Raw genomic sequence first — 23,990 nt, 5'->3', positions numbered from 1 at the left:
CATTTGAAAAGGGCAAATCGAAAGCAATCAACACCCAACAAAATGCTCAGTGTAAGATGAGGTGATAGCTTAGGATATACTTAGGGTGGTGTAATGAGGCTAACAAGTGCTGTGTGTTTTAATGTAAATTAACACAAGATAATCTCTTCACATATTTAAGTGATGCACTTCAAGTTAATTAATACATATTTAATAGAAGTCTTCTTGAACAGCTGTTATTTACTTCTGGAGTTTCTACACATTAGCACTGGCTGCTTTGTTCTGCTCTGAAGTTGTTCATGCTCTAAAGTACTTTAACAACTTGGGCTGTATAAAAATTGAACAGTCTTCCCAAAAGTCAGCCTTTCTGATAACTTCATATTTTCACGTTAAATATTCAAACACTTGCTGAACAAAAGGTCAAATTCTACTTACAGCATCTGTGTGAAACAGGCAAGCAGATGCTTAATGCTGCTAGACAAATACTTTTGGCACAAAGAATGATATAGAGCTGGTGATCAGTCACATTTTCAGGCTTGAAAATCAGCTCTCCTTTACTTCTGTTCCCTAAATTCTGCACTTACCTTTCATTTGTAACAACACAGACCCAAATGATGACCTGTTCCTTCCACAGGTGCTGGTGTTCCTCACACAGTGTGTACATGAAATCCTGGCAGTGAAAGGGCTGTCTACAGTATTCACTGCATTATTATGAGTATTACACCAGCTCATTGAGGCTTCTGTCTTAAACAACTTCTGTATTTATCAACCTGTGTCTTAAACAACTGCTGTGTATAACATCATTGCCTTTGGACCTTGCATGCAGCACTGAGGAAGTTCTCACTTACCCCCTCCTTTTATTCAGATGAAAACCCATTTGAGTTTCAGGCACTTTTGAGTTTTTAGAATGTGAGTAGAAATCAATTCAAGAAACACTGTGGCAAACACAAAATTGTTATACTCACAGTGACAACAGGCACCAGCTTCTTTGAAAACAACTATCACCACTGAACAATCCCTATCAGCATCCCTGTTGTAGTTTCAGGCTGACTGAAGATGTTTACCCCTGTGGCACTGGAGCACCAGTGCTCACTGCTTGCATGTCAGCCTTTCATGCTCACAGGTTTACTGAAAATAACTTCCAAAGCTGCTAACAATTGTATTAGTGCACACCTGTTGGGACAACCTTCACTGCATCTCCTGTGCAATGCTGTATGGAAACACACACAAAACAGTCCTAAATGCACAAAGACCAAAGATATGTACTGATTTAAGCAGACTGATTTTACTGGTATCTAAGTGAATTTAGTTTAATTTAATATGGCATTTTTCATAATACAGAGGACATAAAATAACATTCATTACTCAGGCTAAGAATTGTAAGACTAAACCAGATTATTGCTTTACCTGGCAAAGATGCTGTGGCTGTGTGGAATAAAAATTCAGAAAGCATCTTCATGATCCTTAACTGCCTCTACCAAGAGCCTGGCAAGCTGCAGATGCAAGGACTGAGGAAGATGAACATCAATTCTCCTTTCCCCAGCCCCTGAGTGTGGCTGGTGCAAGCTGGGTTAGGCTCCAGCCAGAATCCTGAGTCCTGTAAGGCCACAGGGATGGGGTTGGGACACAACTGTTAGTTTGAGGGAAGCACCACCACCCAAGTTTAAAGTGCCTGTGTAAATGTGAACTCTGACAAAGCAGTGCCAGCCACAACAAACAGGCACCTGCAAGGATTCCTGTGCACTGAAGCTGTGTCACTGCATTTAGGAGAAAAAGGGGAAAAGCCATGGTTGCCACAGGGCCTAAACAACATCTTTTCCAGCAGGGCAATACAGCAAAGACTTGTCATGGCTTTTGGTGGGAGTCATGTGGGAAACAGACCAGTGGAGAAAAAAGAAAGCTGAGAAGACAGTCTCATAATGGTGATTCCAGAACATCACAGTATGTTAACAAAACTAAGTATCTTGAAAATCTTCTTGTCTTTGGAAGGAGGATGCATCTTGTTCAGAGGAGCATGGGTGCTCTGCCAGCTGCCACAAAACCCATGTTTGTGTATTTGCTTTGATATCCACAATTTCACTTTCTTTGGCATCAGCACAAGCCTGATGTGTACATGTCAAGGAAAAAGAGATCCCAGAGGACAAACTGAGCTCCCAGTCCCAAGGAATGAAAATAAATGCCCACATTTTGTGCAGCCATGACTTAACAGGTATTCCTTGTGTTCTTCTAAGATTCCTTAGAGCTAAAGGATCAAATTCAAGCGGATTCTCTTACAACAGACACCGCAAGACTGTAATATTTTTCCTCTACATTTTACATGAAAAAGAAAAATCTATGTTTACCTGTGGCTTTGGTAGAAAGGTTTCTAATGTAATTATACCTTGTGTATTTCAAGAAAGTTTTTTACATCACTATTACTATTCTAGAAAGGTACAAAGCTGCAGGTGCTTGCTGAAAAATAATAAACCTTTATTAAAATTTCCAGGTTTTGCAAAAGCATTTTGACTACCTTCCAAATCTATTTAAATGTAATTAAATATTTACATTTATTCTCTAATAAGTATTGTAAGTAAATCAATACCCCAATTATCTTAAATTTTTGTGTGGTATTACAAAAATGTAGCAATTGTATAAATGCACAATTCTAATGAAAAAATAATGATCTTGAACTTTAAAAGAGCCCTTCATTTAGAGAAATGGAAGTGCTGTACATCCTTTCCTTCATTATGTCTTATGGCCCCTGTGTGATGTAGGTGCTATTATCATCATTTTACAGATGGGGAAACTGAAAGGCTAATTAACTAGTCCAATTTACAACACTTTTAGCTGTAAACTTAGGGCATCCTACTGTACTTAAAGGCAAAACAGAACTCAGCTCACCTGTGATGAACATTTTCTAAAAATTCTTAAACTCCGTAAGCATTTAACTTACGGAGAGAATATCTCACACAAGGTTTCCGAGTTGGCTTTGCATTGATGGTGGCTTTGAGCACCACAGAAACGTGTTGCCTAGAAGCAAACATCAGGGCAGCAGGTTATTGTGCAGTATGTCACCAAGCTTCCCAGCTAGTTATGGAGAGGATGTGCATTTGTATTTGGTATTATTTGCCATTCGGCCACACATTTGTGCTTTAATTCTGCAGGACTTACCACACTGCATTTCTACAAACAAACAGTGTTTGCTGACAAACTCATTCTCTCAGTTTACTAATGTGTTCCATGAATTTCTTGACTCGGTCAGGATCAACAGCATTTGCCCAATATCCTTCTTTCTTGAAATAGGAACCAATTATTAGAGCATCTGCATCCAAGTAATTCCTCACATTCTCCAGAGTCACTCCAGACCCAACCAGCACAGGAATCTTCACAGCTTGCTTCACCTCTGAGGAGAAGAAAACCAAAATCAGGGTTAATTCCTGCCTTTGAAACTCTCTCCATGAAGACTCTAATTTCCCTATTTTTTCAATAGAAAAACAAATGTATCGAGAAATTTGTGACTCTGGTATTTATTATTTCTACTGTAGAATGAAACAGGTTCTCTAGAAAAAACACCTCTAGCTCTAAAGAGAAAAAAAAAATCTTACTTTTTACATTCTGTTGTCTGGAATACTTCCTATATTTGCTTCTATGGAAGAGAGCAGGGTTCATACAGGCACCACTGACAGCTCAGCTAGTTTTGCCAGAAAGTAAAAGCCAGAAAGAGAAGTGGTCTTTTATCAGCATGAGGAATGACAATGGAATAAAAACCTCTTATTTTTCCTATATAGTGTTACTTAATCATCTGATCTTTTACCTGGTTTCAAGAGGAGAAACAGACAAAAACAAAGCTCAAAATGCAGTACTAGCTTTGGGAGGAGGAAAAAAAAACCTAGTTCAAGAATTCCTTAAGCAGCCTTCTCATCATTTTATGTCAAACTGACCATCCAAAGAGTGACTCATAGGACTGGAAGCTTCATCCCTTAGAGGAATGTTGTAAGCCATTATTTCTGACCTTTAAAAACATATAAATTGGCTTAATTAGTGATAAGCTGATGGCAAGGTAGTTATAGCTTGAGGTAACTTGGGAAAGCACACATGCAACAAATAAATGTCTGCTTCAAAACACTGTTTAAATGAAGTTTCATCAGAAGCCTAACTTATTAATTATGCTTCGGGGAAGACTAATTATTTATCACCTTCCTACTTCACTGAAGAAAGGGGATCAATTAAAATGTTCTTGAATCTCTTTTTAGGTCACATGCTCTACCATTTATTCCATCTAGGAACAATAACTCCCTCTTAAAAAGATTTTAACACAGAAATAAAACCATTCAACACAGCCCTTCCTGAAAATATATAACAAATCAAATGGCTCATGCATATATGATTAAAACATATTTCTATGCATATTTGATATTCTTAGTCATTCTCCTTACAACAACAAAATAATTAATTTCTAGTTACTTACAGCATTATTACAAATATCCTATTCTAAAAAAAGAGAATATTTACTTTAAATTTTATTTTTATTTATATAATATCTATATGCTCTTAGGATTATCCTATCTGCTTTACATCACTACCAGCACACAATTAAGGTGCATCTGACCACAGATTTGTGACAGTACCTGACTGAATCCCCAGAGGAACCAGGCTCCAAGTCAATATTTGTCCTTAAAAGTGTGTAAAGCACCTTAGCAGGGAGGTACTTCATAATTATTTCACATCAGCAGGAAAAACAAAGAGCCAAATAATTAAACAGAGCAAGTTCATATGGGTCTGAAACAACAGCTCAGCCCTGCTGGGCAAAGGGAAAAACCCAGGGAAGCCTGAGACTGATGAGAAACTCCAGAACAAGCCAAAGCCCTCCAAAGTGGGAAGGTATGAAATGCTGCTGTGCTCTACACGTGGCACACAGACTGCACTCACATCTCCTGGGCTGCAGATCCATCCAGAATGACAATGTGCAGAATGGCAAAGGGAGTGCTCAGTGTGCACTGAGATGTGTTACCTCATTAAGTATGCTACAGATGCTACTTTTAAGTCCTTTCCAAGCACATCAGGGCCTAAAGTTGATTAGTAGAAGGTGATTTGTCTATTGGCTGTGCTAATACAAATTCTAACCTGTAAAAGAAAATAAAGCAGCAGCAGTGAGATGTGATTTTGGGTGGCAATGTTCAGTCACTGTCAAAATATCTCTAAACACTGAGCTCTCCTTCAAATCTCTGTTTTCCTGGCATTCTTTTTTCCTTTTTTTTTGACACAGTGAGAAAAAGGAGACAGTTTTGTGATGTTACAGTAACAAGATGCTGAAGTTTACAGATTTCTCTGTTCCATGGACTGTAACTAGAGGGCACTGTGCTCTTTCTTGTGGCAGCACAGCTGCACACAGGTCTTTAATAAAATCGTGCTTGGTTGCAAGCACAATGAAAGCATTTGAACTATGGTATGCACAAGTTTCATGAAATAAAGGCCAAGTGCTCCTAGCTTGAAAACAATGGCAAAGAGTGGTGTAAAAATAAGCACCACTGTGCCAATAACTTGCTTGACTACTCTTCTCTAACAGCTTTCTCATTGCAGTGATCACTGTACCATACAGAACACTATGTTTATGGTAATGCTCCCCTCTTAACACATTTTAGGTTTTTAATTCAAAGGACTTTTTCTCTGTCATTAAATTTAGGGCTTAAACAGGAGATGTGAGTGATCAGTACTTTTTCTGTCTCTCAGGGTACCACACAGGCAGCACTCTCTATTTTGGCCATCAAAAGATGAGAGGGGTGCTGTCTTGAGGCCCCTTTAATGAACAGTAATTAAGGAGGTGACAGTCACAGCCAGCTGTTGGATTTCATTATGTACCTGTTTTCCACAGGTCACTCAGCTGAGACACTTTGTTTTGCTCAAAGAGATAACTGAGCAGTCATTATGCAAAGCTTTGGTCACTCAAAATACAAACTGAATGCAAAGCAGGTAGTTCAGCAGTTATAGCCCAAGAAAAAACCTGATGGGTTCACACATCACACATCCAACCAAAGAATACTCCACAAGGCAGCAAACTGGAACTTCTATAACCTCTTAGATGAAAAGATGGTTTATTAATGAATTCAAAATGCTCAGCTATAGTTCTTGCTCCTTAACAACATGAATCCTGATTTTTCAGCCCTCATACTCCCTCAGCCTCTGGTGCCCTGAGTGCCCAGCAGGGCCTGCCAGCCTCAGAAGGCAGCAACACAAACTGCAAACAAAACCTGACTGAACACACACCTCTGCCTTGACAGGGAAACACTTCCCACAGCCCATCGCAAATCAATCAATTCCACACAAAGACAAAACCACTTCTATATTACTGCACAACAAAGCTGAAAAGGAGACATGACAAAAATCTCATCTGTCTCTCAGCTTTGCTTTCAAGAGCTGCTTTGCAGTGTGATGAAAGGTGCCCAATTGTATCACTGTAATACAGCACTGCCAGGGCTGCATAAATTCCTCAAATGCAAAATCTCACTCATATCAACACCAACTTTGTAGACCTCATCCCTTTTAAGAATTTCCTGACATAGATATGCCTAATTTGTCATTTTTTTATACTGTGGAATTTTTAAGTTCTTCTCTTACCTGTTTTAAGACATCTTTCTCATGAGAGGGCCTGCTAACATCCAAAATGCTGTGATCTAAGTACAATAAACCCATGATCTGCACACTCCTGCTTTCATAACACAAATCCAAACAAAGAATTAATGTGTACTTCATTACAGCTGCCAACTCTGATTCATTTTGTTCTTTGGACCCAGAAAGAGAAAGAGACAGGGACTGACAAGTTTGTTCACATGAAAGAAAGCAGAAGCTATGGTTCTGTCTGGTTGGGGTCCTGTGACAAAAAACCTCTGGGCCTACAGGTCAGGTTTTGCTCCCTGATGCTGTAAATCAATGGAGGCTGCATGTGCATACATGAAGCAGAATTTAACCTACGATTTTTCCCAGACATATCAAATATTTTTTTAAAGTTATTTGATCTGCATTAATAGCAGTGGAGACATTAAGTGCAAACAGGGATGGATCTCTAGATTAACTAAATTTTGCAGACTCTAAAGCAGGCATAGATAGCTTCCAGTATCACCTGTTCCACCTGTATAATTTCTGATTTGCTGTACCAAAAGACCCAGCTAATTCAAGAGGCTCAGTGTTCACACCAAGCCATCATTTTCTTTTTAGCATTGCTGACTGAGGCATAGCAATTTGTAATGTTATTTTAGCAAAAAGTTTATTATGTATGAAATAAGAACCATTTTGACAAGTTCAACATTCATTTTAAATGCTCTTAAGCATGTGTGATATACATAAAGCTCTGAAAACACTGAATGATTTTATGTTGTTTCAAAAGATACAAAAATACAACACAAAAGATACAAATACAACCTGCTGAGGCCCAGGTTATCTCTGACAGGTAAAATATGTTTTTCATGCTGATCTCCTAACTTAAGTTGAGTACAATACAGTGCACTGGAACTACAATACATGCCAAGTTACAACATTTTAGGTAAAGTAAAACCTAAAAAAATACACATTCTATTTTATGTAGTGAGACATTCAAATTCAAGCCATTGATCTAAATTAAAACTAGTGATGAAAACTAAATGCCCCCATGACAGAACTTTAATTCTAGCATGGGAGCAATACTGTTTCATGAACACAGCCCAAACTGATGCTAATATAAAAATATCAAGAATCACAGCACTTCTGCAAAGGTCAGAACTCATAGGTCAAATGAGTCTCCCTTGACACAAGTCCACACTATTTAAAAATTATTTTGATGTTAATATCTTCCTGTCTACCAAAGAATTTGTATTCTTTCTGAAAATCTTCCAAGTACTACTTTCCCTGGTATTAATGTTTCGAATGCTGCCTTATCAAAATGCCCCCTTTCTTGAAGGAATTCCATTTTCACTGTGAAAAATAAAAACACTGAGCTCTTCAATGGAAAGATTTATGGTTAGCTAGTTAGTTTAATATATGGCTAGTTCTAGTATAGCTAGTTTTCTAGGGTTATAAAGGGGCTTTTTCTTATATTAGGGCTTTTTACAAATGAAATAGTATTTTCTTTCAGCCTCAGCATCACTCAGCATTATAAAAGCTTGGAATAATTATCATTTTTGCCCTGCCAAACTGTTGTATAGAAACATGCCACAGCCCATCTAAGTAACACCTCAAATATGACCATTCTGATCAAATCAAACCCCACAGCGTGGTATCACATAACCTCTGAACAGAGAGAGACAGCTCTCCCAGGATTTTCCTGGGAACCTGTGGGAAGCTGTGAGAAAGCTCAGAGAAAGAATTAAAACAATTATTATCTCAATCTCTGCACCTGGCAGGCAATCTCTGTTTGTCAAAGATGTTTACAAGAAGGAGCTGTCCCTTCTTGACCAATAGGTGAGAGAAGATTCCTAAAGGCCAATCTTAGGTCCACCATTGTTTCTGTAAGAACTGTAGATTTTGAATAATAAAATGCCTTTTCAAGCCTTCAGATGATGGAGTCTCTGTATCACCTTTGTCTGTCCTGATATCCCTTTGGTGATACCACAGTGAGAGTTCCTTGTCTCCAGCAACCCCCCTCCCTGCTGCGCAGGCTCACCTGGCCCTGGCTCACCTGGTTCCTGTCCCCTCCCTGGTGCCCAGCTGGGTGCCCAAGCTCACCTTGCAGCTGCTGGGGGTCCGTGGGGTGCCCGGTGGCAGTGCCAGTGAGCACCACGCCGTCGGCCAGGAACAGCTGGGCCGCGCTCGCCGTCTGCGCCACGCTGACATCGGCCGTGAGGGCGTGAGCACTGCAGGGACACACGGCCCGTCACACGCCAGGGACACACGGCCCGTCACACGCCAGGGACACACGGCCCGTCACACGCGCCGGGGACACACGGCCTATGCCCCCACCCTCCTGCTGCCAGAACCCCCAGGGGCTGCTTTAGCAGCGTGCACCTTCACACTGGCAGGTGACACCGCCAGCAGGTGACACTGCCACCTGAGCATGAGTGAAAAACCAACCTTTCCCTTCATTGATCTGTCATAGCACTCACTCTCTACAACCAGGAGCAAAGTGTGAACCACCAAGTGTCAATTGAGACAGCTGCTTACATGTCAAGCACCTGTATTTCACAAGTGTTGAGCACACAGAGCTCTCTGACTTCAAGTGGGAGTTGTGGATGTGCCCTCATTCATAAATCAGATCCTGTTGCTTAGGGCAGAATCAACAACCTCCACAAGTCCAATAACAGAAAGTATAGTTAATACCTAGGATATAACCACAGGAATCATCTTGCACAGCAATTACAAACATCAATTACACCTGCATCCCAGCTGTTCAGCAGCAGGCTTTGATGTATGGGTGACACACCTGGTCTGAAATCTATTGCAATAGTAACTATTAATTTATGTGGCCCCAAACTTGGAAGGAACTCCAGCCATTGCTGGTTGAACATCCAACACTGTTGGATTTTCTGTATTTAAACAGAAAACAACAACTATGGCAAACATGTTGCACTGCTGAGTGCTGATGGCACAAGAACAGTTTCTCCTCATTTAAAGAACAGGAGCATAGCAGCTCTCAGTGGCAGCTGCACTTTTCTACATTAAAAAGCTCAACCAAGAAGTCCTTCAGCATTTCCTTTTATGTTTCTGCCTGAAACAAAAACTTCTTTGCCTTTCTTAAATGCCAACTCTTTGAAAAATGGGAAGTATAATCCAAATATCAATTCATCAATTGTCAAGGCTAAAAATAAAAAGGACATGATGCAATTTCACTTACAAAAAGTCTAATGCAGTGTATTTGCATTTGTATATATATGTTAAAAATTATCAGAAAGAAACTGCTCTGAAAAGCTTCATCTGACCACCACATTGCATTGTTTCCTTCCTCTTTTGAAATTTATTACCTGCTTATTACATATTTAAGATCTTCTAAACTTGATTATTCTCATGATTACTCACATACTACACACAAACATTTTAATTAGGTTATTTAGCATGTATAATACATAGCACTCGAGCAGTTCTTCTGTGGGAGGAAAAAAACAACAAATGCAAAGAGTGACATCTAAATAGCTGAAAGTACCATGTGACAGGTAAGATAAAGTATAAGCAGAAAAGAAACTGGATTTATCTGTCATAAGTTCCTTCTGTTTGATAATCACAGAACATAACCCTTACATAGACAGCACTGATTTAAGTAGCAGGAATCAGAATTATTGGCAGGAAAGAGAAGAAAGAGAAGAGCTTCTTAAAATGCCAAACTATGATCACTTGGATGCTTTTATATGGCAACTGCCCTCATAACTAAAAAATAACCTTCCATACCTAACTTTCAGAAACAAAACTTCTCTAAACATAATAGACATTTACACATGCATATAAAGTCTCAATACCAGATGCAAGGCTTTCATAGCTGGCATACTGAAAACCTGAAGGTTAAACAACTACAAACATCACAGATAAAGCAACTTGCAGCTGCAAACTTATTTTTAAATTTATCCCCTTACAGCACTGCAAGTCTGTGCTTAAATAATAAACTTCTCCCCATATGATTAACTTTCCTGGAAGAAAATTGACATTAAAAAAAACCCCCAGAAAATTGAAAAAAAAATAAGATCGTTATTGCATTCATATTTACATAAAATTTAGCTTGTATTTACCTATGCTTCTTTTTAATATCAGCAAAAATCTGAATGTTGTCTGCTCCAATGTGTTTTCTGTATCGTAGCAGGTCACCTGCACAGGCATTTATAATTCCTTCATCAGCCACGTGAGAAAACACAAACCCTTCAGCCCGGATAAAATCAAGACCTGAAAAAAGTCAAAAGCAACATTTTAGCCTGAAACTGAGAACATTAAAAGAAAAACACTAAAAACAAATGAAAATTCACCTTACTGCCCTTCCTATTTGATCCCAACACAAATTGTTTCATGGAGGAACCCACTCTAGGACTAACCCACCTCACTTTTTCATTCTTTATTTTTGCCCCTATTCTTTCTGACTTCTTCCCATCTCATTGCTTCCACTCCCATCTCTCCCACTGACCTCACCAGTGTTCCCCCAGCCCCTGGGCCCCTTCTGTCCCCTCAGTCTGTCCCTGTGTGGCCCAGACAGCTGCACACCCTGCCCTGCCTGCTGCCATCATGTGCCATGCAGAGGAGTAGGTGGGTGAAAACACAGCTCTATTATTCTAATTACATGTTTTCTCTCCAAAAAGGGTCACTAACTTGCATGTCTTCCCCACTTCCAGGCTACAGACACAGAGGAATAGCATTGTCATCTCCTTTAGGAAATTAGGCAAGAAAACATAGCCTGAAGCATGTTACATGCAGCCCATGTGACTCCATCTGAACATAGCTTGTGTTTCCTAACAGCACCACATCAACAAATTGCTTCTAGAGCTGTGCCAGAGGCTTAGGAAGTGTCAAACATTTGCCATTCTACTCCAACCATCAATTCTGCCATGCTTTAGTAACACAGGTTCCACCATATTCATTAAGGTTTGTCACTAGGAAGATTTTGTGGGATGGATACTGAAGAGGAAGATTATGATTGTAATTACTTCATGGGGGCCCAGTCATTGACATTCAGGGCCCCCCTCCACAGCCTTGGAATTTCTCTGCTGTAAGACTGAAGCCTTGGACCACAGAGCAATAAGCCCACAGCAGTGAGGCACAAGATTTAATTCTGACTCCCTTATTGCAATCCCCACTTCTCCCCTGGCTTTCATAGCCTTGAACCGTCACTTAAAACCTGCCTGTTTCACACATTTTTGTAAAAGCTCTGCACTCGTCTTGTGCAGTTTTGCTGCTCTTCCAGTTTGCTTTGGAGGTGTCTTCCAAGCCCTTCTGAAGCTCTTCTACTGCTCCAGCTTTGGAGTCAGATGCACATTTAATTAGAGCTGACATCACTCAGAGGAAAGCAATGCATGTGGAAACAGTCATCAAGAATGCAATCCTACCCACAACTGATTAGGCAGCAGAGGCATTACCTTAGCACATTCCAACTATAAACATAGCTGATCTTGAAAATTTATTTACCAAATGACAAGGTGTCTGTTTATTTTAAAATTCCAGTTTCATTCCAAAAGCCCTGAAGTTGCAGAAACAGAAGCTCACGCCTGCTAGAGAAGAGCCTGCATTGCTTAGCAACACAGACTCCAGCTCACAAGAAACATCACAGATGGATGCCAAATCAAATGCAAGCTGTCCTTGCCTTGAGATGAGTGCAAAGCACAGAGTATTCCCAGGATCCAAGACAAGAGTGTGCCACAAGTACTACTGCAGGTGCTTGTAGACACTGGGTGATAAACACAGTGCAAACAACTAAACTGAGATTTCTACATCTAGGAACAAAACCTACAGCTTCTAATTACATCACCCAAGCTTACAGTACAATTCAGAGTTATAGAAGAATAATTATTTCTCTAATCATAAAACTGTGGGTGAGCCTAGAGACACTTTCACAGCAATCAAGGTTTAACTTGGGACAGGAGCTATTCATTGAGTAATTTCATTTATTGAAGCCACCTTGTATGTTGATGTTTGGTTTGTGTTTCCTTAGTGCAGTAATATCAGACTTTCTGCTAAACATTGGATTGTACTTAGTTTAACAAGGCTGCACTCTCAATCTGGGTTTTTGGAGGCCATGAAAACACAATTTTTAACCAAGTGTAATAGGTGCAGGCACCATGTCATTACCCTTCTGTTTTATGAAGCCATAATCAGATTCTGCTAATGAATTCATTTTTATGCTCATAAAATTGTGAGAATGATACTAGTGCTTACTTTCTCATTTGAAAGTTGAAAAGTAATAGCCATTGAATAGTTAATAGGCAGTCCCATTTCTGACTTATATGGAGACAACACATTTTGTAGTTTCACTGGAAAACAAGAATAGGGAACATCCAATGAAAACTAATAAACAGAACTCTAAGAGCACTGACTTTGCTGCTGACACTGGAGGCACAATGTGTCTGTGCTGCAAAAATACTTCTCAGGACACTGCCTTGCAGCAGCTCCTGCTGTGCTCAGGATGGGCTGCAGGCACAGGAGCTCTCCCAGCAGGATCCGCAGCACTCCCTGCCTCTCACAGCACCTCTGGGTGCTCCTGCTGCAGTTCTCAGCTGAGCTGCCTCCCCTCACCACTGCATTAATATGGTGGCACTTAAAAAGGGCAACAAAAACCACAGCACACAGCTCTGCCTGATTCTGTCTCACCCTAAACAGTGTCATGGGTGACAGCAAGTGAATTCCCATTCTACTGGTGCAGGAGGGAGAGGAATGGGCTCAGACAGCAAAGCTGTTTGCAAAAGACATGGAGAGATCTGGGATATCTCCTCATTTATCAGCTATCAACTGTGTCAACATCATTGATGAAGGCTGATCCAGAACTGGAATTTCAATAATTGATTCCTAAAGGGAAAAGGGCAGCTTCAGGCACAGAGGGCACTTGGACCAGATGACTGTTTAAAGTCCCTTCCAACTGAACCACCGTTTTCTAAATTTATGAGATAAGGTAAACTTAAAAATTGAGCCTTTATTCATGGTGAGTGCCCCAGGCTCACCCAGGCACAGGACCCTCCGGTCCTTGCTCAAGCTAGCTGAGCTCCTCCTCACACTGCAGACCTGTGGATTTCCCTCCACCCTTTATCAAATAAAATCATTACCTTCTCCTAGAGACCAGTTATGAATTCCCTGTGTGGTTCTCTTAAGAACAGTTATTCCTACAAAAGACAGGGATCTCCACAGGGAAAATGAAATTACTGTATAGTAAGCAGAAGATGCTATATATGGTTTTTAGCTAGAACACCTTCAACAAATTATTTTTGTAGTGAGAGCATACAGGATTTGCCTTGTTAATAATTACCTATCAAAATTATATTGACATTAAAGCCACCACTAAGTTGCTACAGAAAAGCTGTTTAAAGATTTGCTACCTACAAAGTAGCACCCATTTTACTATGGTTTTGCTTAAAGTGATTTTCTTTTTGCTTCCCTGTTCAGTGAACTTGAGACAATAATTTTGAGAGAAGTGCAATGAAATGCATTAAACACAGGCCCTTCCTGGTTGGTGTTCCACAGTTACAGAGGAAATAGTGCAGAACAGGAATGGAGCTGAGCAAAACCCAAGCCCTCCAGGAATTCTCCCTTTCATTAATAATTGCAAAGAAGAGAAATTCATTGTCCCCAGACCATATTCCTTATTTAGTGATGACTTTTTGCTCCTCAAAGGATTGCTTTTAAAAATAGGGCATGTGCTATTTTCTTAAATACCAATGTACCTCAAATGGCCCTCATCAAATGGCAGTAATATCTAAAAACTAAAACTGGTTTCTGTTACCATTTTTATTTGAGATTTTCATATAGGTTCAAATGCAACAATAAAAATTAGGTTTTCCCAATTTGTCAAGTGGCTAGATACTTTGAAAATGGCAACATCTGATTTTAAAGCTCACCAAACAAATATCAGTTCAAAAGACATCTATTAACAAGAATTTAAAGCTTTTGGAACATATTAGGCATAATTTAAACTGCCACTGCAGATAGGTTAGCCTGCATGGTTGTACCTGAAGTATGGCTTTCACTGAACACCAGCATCTTCTAGCTGGTTCTGTGAAATTTGTACATGCAAAAATGTACAGCCTTACCATAATGACAGTCAATTTGGGCAAAAACATGCATTAACCCTCATTTTGTGAATTTAGGAAGCACAGGCTTTCCATATTAAGCCAGCCTACACCTTTACATCAGGGAGGGTTACATATGAAATACTAAAATTGCTTCAGCAAACAGTAAGAGCAGGAAGTTTAGCCAAGTCTTGGATTCATGTAATAAAGATAGATTAATTTATATTTAATTCCCCCAAAGGCAATTTAATTTTAAGTACTTTGGCTATCTATACACTCAATTTTTATCATTATATAAAAAGTTTCATTCTACTCATTCATTAAAGACAACGAAAACTTACATTTTCATGAGCAACAGTAGCAGCAACAACATATAAAGAGATGCTGAAACAGGATGCTTAACCCCCATGGGTTAAATATATATATATAAAATACATATATTATATATAATATAACTGAAATATACATATAACATATGAATATATATAACATACAATTGAAATAAGAGTTACACCAAAGGGGGTTTTTAGACACCAGCAGATTTAAACTAATGATTACATTTAGACAGGTTTCACCCAGAAAGCTGTGGGGGCAGCCTTTAGCAGGCTCCAGCTGAAGCAGTGCACAAGCACCACCCACTCTAAGCAAGCAGGCATCATTCTCAGAACCCAACTGCTGCTGTTTCAGGGCACACTCAGCTTTCCACGGTATCCATGCCAGCTTGTGGAGAGCGAATGCCACAGCAACAGCAGCAGTATCTGAGGAGCCCTTTGCATTACCTGCAGCCAGAGCAATGGCTATTGCCTGCTGGTTGGCAGCACAGAGCACCTGGACACCCAGAGGGACGTGGGGACAGCTCTGTCTCACAGCAGCACCGATCACGGCCATGGCTGCGGTGACCTCCGGGCCCGGGCTCACCGTGTACGGCACATCATGCATGTTCTCCAGGATCAACCCATCCTGGGCAAAGAATGACAAAAAATATCACTGCACTGTACAAACGTGGTCAGCTCTCCATTATTTACTGTGCACTGAGACACACAAGTGTAGAGGTTTTCCTTCAGAGGGAGGATTAGCTACAGCAAGTTGTGCTGATGCATTTGATGCACACAACCACTTATAAAAGTGTTTTCATCAACAGCATGGTATTTGCAGTGAAATCATGGAGAGAAATAAATGTGATTTTAATTATACATTCATCAATTTGGGTTCCTTTGATCCATCCTGAAATGCGAACTATAGGCAAATGAGTTAAATCTTATACCTCATTAAAAATAGTGTAAAGTCAAACTTCAATTATCCAAGGGGAATACAGGATATTGAGTATGCTCGGATAACAGAGGACTTGGAGATAATCAGGGCAATTTTCAATTCAATTAATGTCTGAAAAAAAGTGTTACTTTGGATAAATAAAGGAATTTTTTGTTTGACTGTTATTCTGCCAAATGCCATATGAACTAGGATATTCTGTAATCAGAACTACTGGAAAGAAGATATTGCTACTTATTGTCTATTATACCTCTCCATCCACATGGACATACACTTAGCAAACAATGGAGTGATGATAAAACACTCTGCTGATACAATTTGTACATTACTTGATGCCACACACATTTCTAATCATTGCATAGGCTACACAAAAAAGTTTGCAACAACTGCAGATAATACCTAATTTTCTTAAGGATTAATAACAAGAGTAAAACTAGAGCCTTGAAACTTATTCCATGCCTGGTATTTTGCAGTAGCAGTAAGAAGATGAAAAAAAACCCCAGATATTTCTCATCAGCTTAATTCTAAAAATGCAAAAAGTTTAATAGACAAACTAATTGTATATATAGCAAATAAATTCTGCTCTCTCTGGAGTTCTATCACACATCTTAATCCTTTAAAATAAGAGCTTTACTTTCACAGAGATGGTAGCTGAACAAGAATAGGAGGAACATTTTTTTGGGAAAAAAATACAATTAGAGATTAAACATAGCAGCTTGGTTCTTAATAACACAGAAAATCAGGAAGGGGGAAACAAAAAAAAAAGTTTCATTTAAGAAATCTTTTGTATGCGACACTTCTCTATGTTTGTTGTAGTGTGGAAGCCCTTCTGGCAGTAAAAGACAAGATAGGATATAAAATAGTGTCAGTATTTAATGGCTGAATTACAGGCAATGGCACAGGCATCATAAATGAACAACCAACACAGAGGGTGGGGAAAAGTGAGAAGGAAATAATCCAGTGGAGCAACATGGTCAGTCCAGGCACAGAACCTGCAAACATTCAATGCACCAGGGCACAGCTGCCTTCTCCAAATCACTCACAGCTCAGTGTTTAAATACACAAAGGACATGCTACCTAAAAAGCAATGAGATGTGACCTGTTAATGGAAAAGGTGACCTGATATGATGACACTCCTCATCAGACCTTTGCACTGTGATGCCATTCACCAACATATTTAATTACATAATTCCAGCCCAGGAAAACCTGAATTAGGCAAAAGAGCAGCAGGTATAGCAACCAATCAAAACATCTGCACTTGACTTTGTTTGTGTGTCCAGCTCAATACAGAACATCCACACTTCTGTACCTATGATGGGACATAGCCATATGACCAAGATGACAACCTGACCTAAGAAAACCACAAAAAACCCCAGTTTTTAACCATTTTTTCTGGAATGAGGTTAGGACTGCTCCAACAAACCTGACCTGACCAAATGGTCTTGGTATCTGAGGCACAGCTACTGAATCCCTTGTGGTACCAACAGAAAGAGAAACCCTGTAGCCTCTTTTCCTCACTACATATTAAGTCAGTCTCAGCAAGAATGCAAACTTGGTCAGTAGTTGCATGTGGCAAAAGGACTAATGTAGAACTAAAATACCTTAACAAAGCAAATTCAAAAATGCAACAAGCCATCAAAACCAGGTAATTCCTTGAGGCCAAAAAGCCTGAGAGCCTTTGGCTCAGAAATGCTCTGCTTGGCAGATTACAGCAAAATCTGGGTATTAGGGAAACTCCAAGCTTATCACAAAGGCCAGGAAGCATGATCTGCAAAACAGCATCCCCAGGCTTCCAGGCAGTCAAGAATCAATCTCAACAGAGAGAAAGGCAACTGGGAATGGGGCTTCAAAATGCTCAGCTCCTGAAGAGCCACACCAGTAGCCAAAAAAGCAAGAGAATGGGCTGGCAGAATTCCACAGGGAAACTGAGCTTTTCACAACTTGCTACTACTTTGACCGCTATGGATTTGCATAAAGCAAATTATTCCATTTGCTGCATTAATGAATTAATTCATTTAATAAGTTATAAAAACCCCTAGCCATAGTACTACACATAAAAAGTGTCTCATTAAATTCTAACTCAAAATGCAGGCATATGGGAGGATTGCAACAGTTCTCTCTCCTGCTTTAAATTTACTATATTCACTTTGCAGCAACTGCCTCTTCCTATAGCCTCAAGGTCCACAGTTACAGTGAATATTTTTGGTAGAACTTTAATAATGTGTTATTCTTTTGGTACCATCCGACTGTTCTTTTGCATATTATGCTTTGTTTAATTAAAAAGAGAACAACATATGTTCTGCAATACAGAAAGCTGAATTACAGATGCATTAAGTCAGAGTTTTCTTTCATATTTTATATAAAAATATAACACCACAGATTTGTGTTTACTGACTTGATATGTATAGGAAACAAACTTCAGTACTATCAGACAGCTAATTAAAATGGGGGAAAGAAAACAGTTATGCTAAATTAAAGTTCTTGGAACTTAAGCTTATGGTGTAGAAGCCTACAGAAAAAGCTTCTGCATTATATCCTCCAAAGCAGGATTTACATAGACAGTATGAGATAAAACTCTTGCAAGTGCCTTCTGTGCTCCTTCTCCATTGAATAAGGGAAGATAATTTAAGTGTTGCTTATATGCAATAGCCTTATTATAAGTAATTTTCAAGCAATGTATTTCCTTTTTACTTTGAAAGACTTCTGAAGTGCTACACATGAAGTGCCCTTTGTATCACAGTTAGCTACTGAAAAATAGGTCCTTTAATTAGCTCTCTAACTATATGAAAAATAATTTCCTCAGCTATATTCTGCTTACAGAAATAACCTCTTAAAACACTTCAGCCTCACACACATTACAGCAGGAAAGCCTCAAAACAGTAACAAACCACAACTGAGGTAACAATTGCACAAGTTTTAACTCAGCATATGCCTAACACAACTCTTTCCCAGGGCAACTTTACCCCAGTGTTTTCCCCCAGAGAAAGGTTTTACCTGCAAACATGTGCACCTCAGTACAAACCTCTCCAAGCTCAGCACCTCTACTCCTTCCTCCAGAAAGGGAGCAGGGCTGGCACCCCCCCTGTTATTATACAGGCTCAGGTGGGGGCTAAAACAATGGCAGCAATCACCCCACACCCCTCATGTGCCCCTTATAAAGGAAATCAGGTGCCTTTGCAGAGCATTTAATTGCTGTTTGTAAGCACAGCTCTTAGCAACTCCTTTAAACACTCACCTCCAGAGCAGATTGCTGCCTTAACAGAAGGAAGCTGCTATCTCATGTTCTCCTGCACATGCCAGAGGTAGTAGCTGTGGGCAGGCTGTCTGCTATTTTATTTTCCTGTAATACAGCTGAGATTTGAAATATTAAACTCTGTAATCCAAGTGAAAGCTACCAACACGTTTCTATGCAGAAATACTACTTTATTATGTCTCCACTGTTATTAAATTCTAAGTGTTGTGAATTCCAGTTATCACCACAGTTGTAACAGCAATAGGCTTACCACTCTTATTTTTTAGAAACATCAATGTAAAACATATACTGGTAACTGTTTTTAATGTCAGCTACTCCAGTAGCTACAGTCAGGAACAGTAACTAACAGTCAAGTGGGAACCTGTGCTCTATTTTTTAGCTCCAAAACAAATGTCAGCCAGGCTGAATGGAATGAATAAAAGTTAACATGAATAGATACATTTTGCTTGTTAAAGAAAAGCAGGTACAAATTGGAGGGATTATAATGGCTCATAGCCTGCTGCTTATAAAATCTTGTCTAGGGAATTCCATTGTTTAGCAACACACAAGTACAAAGCATATACATTTTGAGCACAGATGGCTTCCTAACTGAGCACTCACTTGTTTTCATTACTATGCTCTAATATCACAAATCTTTCATATTTATTATGTGAAGCTGTGAATGTGCCAGACAAGTCACCTTACTCTGAATATACCAGGATTTACTTCCAAGTGCAACACAGATGGAATGAGCAAGTCCATATACTTTATTTTTAAATGCTAACACCAATTTGAACAATTTCAGACAATATGTAAACATCTAAATAACAGCAAATGGTTACATATCTTCTTAAGGGCTACTGTGGGCAGCACTTGGGAACACTGTCAGTGTTGTCATCTTATTGTAAAAGTTCTGTACCTTCTTGGTGATTTCCCTGGGCAGCCCCTCACAGCACTGACTCCTTCTTCAGCACAGTCAACAAACTCCAGCTCTCTCCTCACCCAGCTGACCAACTCTTTTATAGCCCTCACCCTCATTGGACACAGCTGTGGCCTGTTAAGGGCAGGCCTGTTCCTAACTGGTAATTAGTACAGCTGCAACTCCTCAGGTGAGATTACCTTCTGCACCATTCTCTTACATTCTATCCCTCCACGTGTCAGTACAAACATCCATGGGAAAAAAACCCTTTCCCTAGTTCTTCTTCCACAAGAAAAATAGACAGCCTAGCAGCTCCTTTGGAATACTGAGCAAGAAACCCAAATAGATCCCCATTCCAGAATAGTTTGGCAGTAGTAACCTCTGTGTAAAAGCTAGGAAGCTCCTAAAAGCATCTCTCATGAAAACTTGCATTTCTCTTTAAGTAACACAAAAAAACTAAAGAATTGAATTGCAGAAAGTGTTAAACAATCCTAATGGTATTTATGCAGGCTCTCCTGATTATCTCTGAGACTTATCTCCTTAATAAAAGATTTGTTTCTTATATTGCTCTAACCCTGTTCTATTCTCTAGCACTGTGCAGACCTTTAGAATGAAGACTGGTGTGGAAGTATATTGATGTTCCTGTGACTTCTATAGGAAAATGGGTTAATTACAACTCTAAGTCCTGAATTTGTCCACATGTGTACAGAAATTACTGCATTCACCTCAGGTGTCTCCTGACAGGTAGGTTTATTCAAGTTCAGGGACTGCAATGCACTTGCAGAAAAGGCAAACCAGTTAGAGCAGGAACTGCAGAATTCAGTACTACTGTTGAAAAGACAAAGTATAAAAGCCAAATTAAAACTTTTTGTTAGCACTGATTTTTAAGCCTTTCTCAAAGCTGCTCCAGCTTTGTGCATGCCAGCAGGAAGTGACTGCTTCCGTACCTTCCTTCACTTTCAGGAGTATTTGGTGTCTTCCCCCTGCTGCTGAAGGTTTCAGAGTGCAATTATTTTGTAAGGAAATGGACAAACAGGCACTGCAGTGTGAAGCAATGGCTTTATGAGTTACAGATAATCTGTGCAAGCACTTCCTCTGGCACAGGAAGGCAGAGATTAGTGTTTGCCACTGTTCTGATGTAGATCAAATCACATTATACCTCATGGTGATACTGCAACAACAAAATGTAAAGGCACAGTACAGAATAGAGAGTTATTGCACACCTGTTCTTTCAGGAGGAATGAAAAGGAAGAAAACTTCCTTGTTCTGGTCAATTGCATTCAAACTGGACTATTCTAACTGGGTGGACATCTCACACATGTTCATCTGGTTCATGGGTACTGAACCCCACTAGGCTTTTTACCCCATCATTTACCTATTTTACTACCATCATTTTACCCCAGTGCTGTTTATCCTTTCAATGATTCTATTCTCAGCATTCTCTCCTAGTTTAGCCTTACCAGGGCTCTGCCCATAACCTGCCTTGTGTGACTTGTCTTGCATTTTGACCTTGATCTTCTATGGCATTCAATTTTGCTCTGTCTGTACAGTATCATTCTAATTTATAGATTAAAAATGCTTCAACCTGCTTGTTAATAAAGTTTTTCTGGAAACAGCAGCTCAGAGCAGTGACTGCTTGTTCACTGAAGACATTTTCAAACCTTGGACATTAGTACTCCACCAGAAAATGTTCATAATGCTGTGGGCAGGTGAAAGAAAAAGCACATCAACACCCCAAGACAAGGTGTAATGAAATGTTTAAAACATATCTGACCTTTCAAAAGGACATACACCCTGTTAAAATGTACTGACCTATGAAGATTACTACACCACTTCAGGTCCAACAGCAATTCTGACAGCAGTCTCCTCTTGCCTCTGGCTGAGAATGGCCTTTTGGGCCTGCTCTTCTGGACCTGCAGAGCAGAGATGTTTGCTGCCAGGGGCCTGGAGAGAGGCTTAGAGAGGGCAGAAAAGGACTTGAGCCACATTTTTTTTTTTAGATCCTGAATTATCTGGGCTGTTTTGTTGCAAACACAGGTGTGGGGTGATCCTGCACCCTCCAGGTTCCTGAGGTGTGCATGCAGTGTATCAGCTGTGCACATGGCACACCTCCCCAACCTCAGGAAACCAGAGGCTTGCACACAGCTAAAAATACAGTGGCTTGTCAGGCTAGATTGATGAAGCATTCTACAGACCTTGAATGCCAGCAACAGCCTGTATTTCTGGTCACTTTTTTTTTTTTTAACTCCTTAAATTGACTTGATTCATCCAACTAAAACAACTTGAACTGTACTATTTGAATCTAAGTTTTTTCAATTGTTTTAGGTGCAAGATACTTGGGATTTTTTTTTTTTTTTTTTTTGGTAATCTAGAAGGCCTACTTCCTCTATTGAAATAAACAACATGGATTTAAGCATCTCTAATCTATGAGCTTCAAGATGCTTTTGATGCTTTCAACTATGAGCTTAATTTAAAATCTGGCTATGCAGAAGTGGTTTTGTGTAATGGCTGTCATGGGAAGCAAGAAACCAAAACTTACGACTCCAGCATCCTTGTAAACTTCGGCCTCTTGACAGGCTTGATCAATGATCTGGGTCAGTGGGAGAGAACTTCTTGGTGTCCCTACAAGCAAGAACAATGCTGCTTACCCCAGGGCATGCACAAACCAAACCCATGGACAGTAACAGCTTTAGCCAGGATATCCATGGGGACTGCACACTGAAACAGGGACATACAGGGCAAAATTGTTCAGAGGCTGCCCTATCTCCTTGTGGCATGTCTTAGTGACATCTCTTTCCTCAGCTGAACTTGGCAGAGCTGCTGTAACCATTCAGCTCCTAAATCTAATCCACAAATTTGAGGAATGTCTGCTATAATCCACTGTTGCACTAGGTCTGCTCTTAGCTTGCTATTCACATACTTGTAATTTATTCTGCATTAGTGATGCTCCAGACAATACAACCCAGGGGCAAGACTGACCTCTGTGTCAGCATAGAATACCTATGCTAAACAACAGTGAGTTTAAAACCAGTTAAAGCTGTCCTTAATCTGCAAGGGTGATTGTCTCTGATCTTCATGGCAGAAATACACACATACAGAGTTTGTTGAGTTCAGTTAATTTGCCTTAAGACCAAAGTCTCTTCTGACATTTGGGTCCCTAAGATCGGGCAGTGGCAGTCTAAGACGGGCACTGTGCTGGGCACTGTGCTGCGCCCTGTGCCAGCTCTGTTGGCTGGCCGCATTTCCCAGCACAGGGTGAGCTGGCCCTGCTGCCTGGAGCTGCTTCTGGGGCACCCTGAGCTCCGGGCATCAGCCTGCCGAGGGCAAGGTGCCGGTCCTGAGCAGCCCTGCCCACCCTGAGCCCCTGGAAAGGACCAGGAGGCCAGGCTGGAACAGATTCCGCCTGTTGTCCGAGCTTCCCGCTGCCTCCAAGGGCATGGCAGAGCTCTGCCCAACCTCCATCCCACCCCACCGCCCATCGGTGCAACTCCCTGACCCTCGCTGCTGGAAACACGGAGCGCACCGAGCCCAAATCCTCGTTTCCCCAGCCTGGCTCCCTGTGCGGAACTTTCCCGCCTTTTTTACCTCTGAAACGGGGAGCGCCCAAACTGACGGCGCCTCATGAGGGGCCCGTGGTGGCGGTAAGGGGACAGCCCTCCAGGGGACGGCAGCCGGCTAAGGGGTGACACCGGCGACACAGACCCGGTCCGGGTCCGGGTCCCGCCGGCCGTGCCCCCGCCCGCCGCTTACCTGGCAGCGCTCCCACGTGCACCATCCCGATGACCGCGGCTCTGAGCCGCCCGAACAGCCCGGGCCGCTGCATGGCCTGCGGGGAGGAAAGGCGGGCGTGAGCGGAGCCGGGCCGGGCGGGCCATGGTGGCGGCCCCGCCTCCAGCCGCAGACCGAGACCAGGACAGGGATGGAGCCGGGAGCCAAGGCCGAGACCGAGGATCCTCAGCCC

The 23,990-nt window shown here is 40.8% G+C and overlaps 1 protein-coding gene across 1 annotated transcript; it reads right to left on the bottom strand.

The window, feature by feature from the left end:
• Positions 1-1,869: 1,869 nt before the first annotated feature.
• LOC131563591 (uncharacterized protein F13E9.13, mitochondrial-like) lies at positions 1,870-23,852 on the bottom strand. The gene is made up of 6 exons (XM_058813696.1): positions 23,780-23,852; positions 22,569-22,651; positions 15,389-15,569; positions 10,641-10,791; positions 8,653-8,780; positions 1,870-3,361 (listed from the first exon to the last, which is right to left on the bottom strand). The coding sequence occupies exons 1-6, from the start codon at positions 23,850-23,852 to the stop codon at positions 3,171-3,173; spliced, it is 807 nt and encodes a 268-aa protein (XP_058669679.1). The 3' UTR covers positions 1,870-3,170.
• Positions 23,853-23,990: the final 138 nt, after the last annotated feature.

Source organism: Ammospiza caudacuta, chromosome 13 (genome assembly GCF_027887145.1).
Source record: "Ammospiza caudacuta isolate bAmmCau1 chromosome 13, bAmmCau1.pri, whole genome shotgun sequence".
Classification (NCBI taxonomy): Eukaryota; Metazoa; Chordata; class Aves; order Passeriformes; family Passerellidae; genus Ammospiza; species Ammospiza caudacuta.
The sequence above is the reverse complement of the archived record's forward strand: the minus strand, read 5'-3'. Positions and strand labels throughout refer to the sequence as shown.

Bases quoted from the DNA above. Each gene is read 5' to 3' on its own strand.
- LOC131563591 (XM_058813696.1), bottom strand. From the start codon at position 23,852: ATGCAGCGGCCCGGGCTGTTCGGGCGGCTCAGAGCCGCGGTCATCGGG. The intron at 22,652-23,779 runs GTAAGCGGCGGG...TCTTGCTTGTAG, and splicing joins GCACGTGGGAGCGCTGCCAG to GGACACCAAGAAGTTCTCTC. The intron at 8,781-10,640 runs GTAAATACAAGC...GTGTCCCTGCAG, and splicing joins GATATTAAAAAGAAGCATAG to TGCTCACGCCCTCACGGCCG.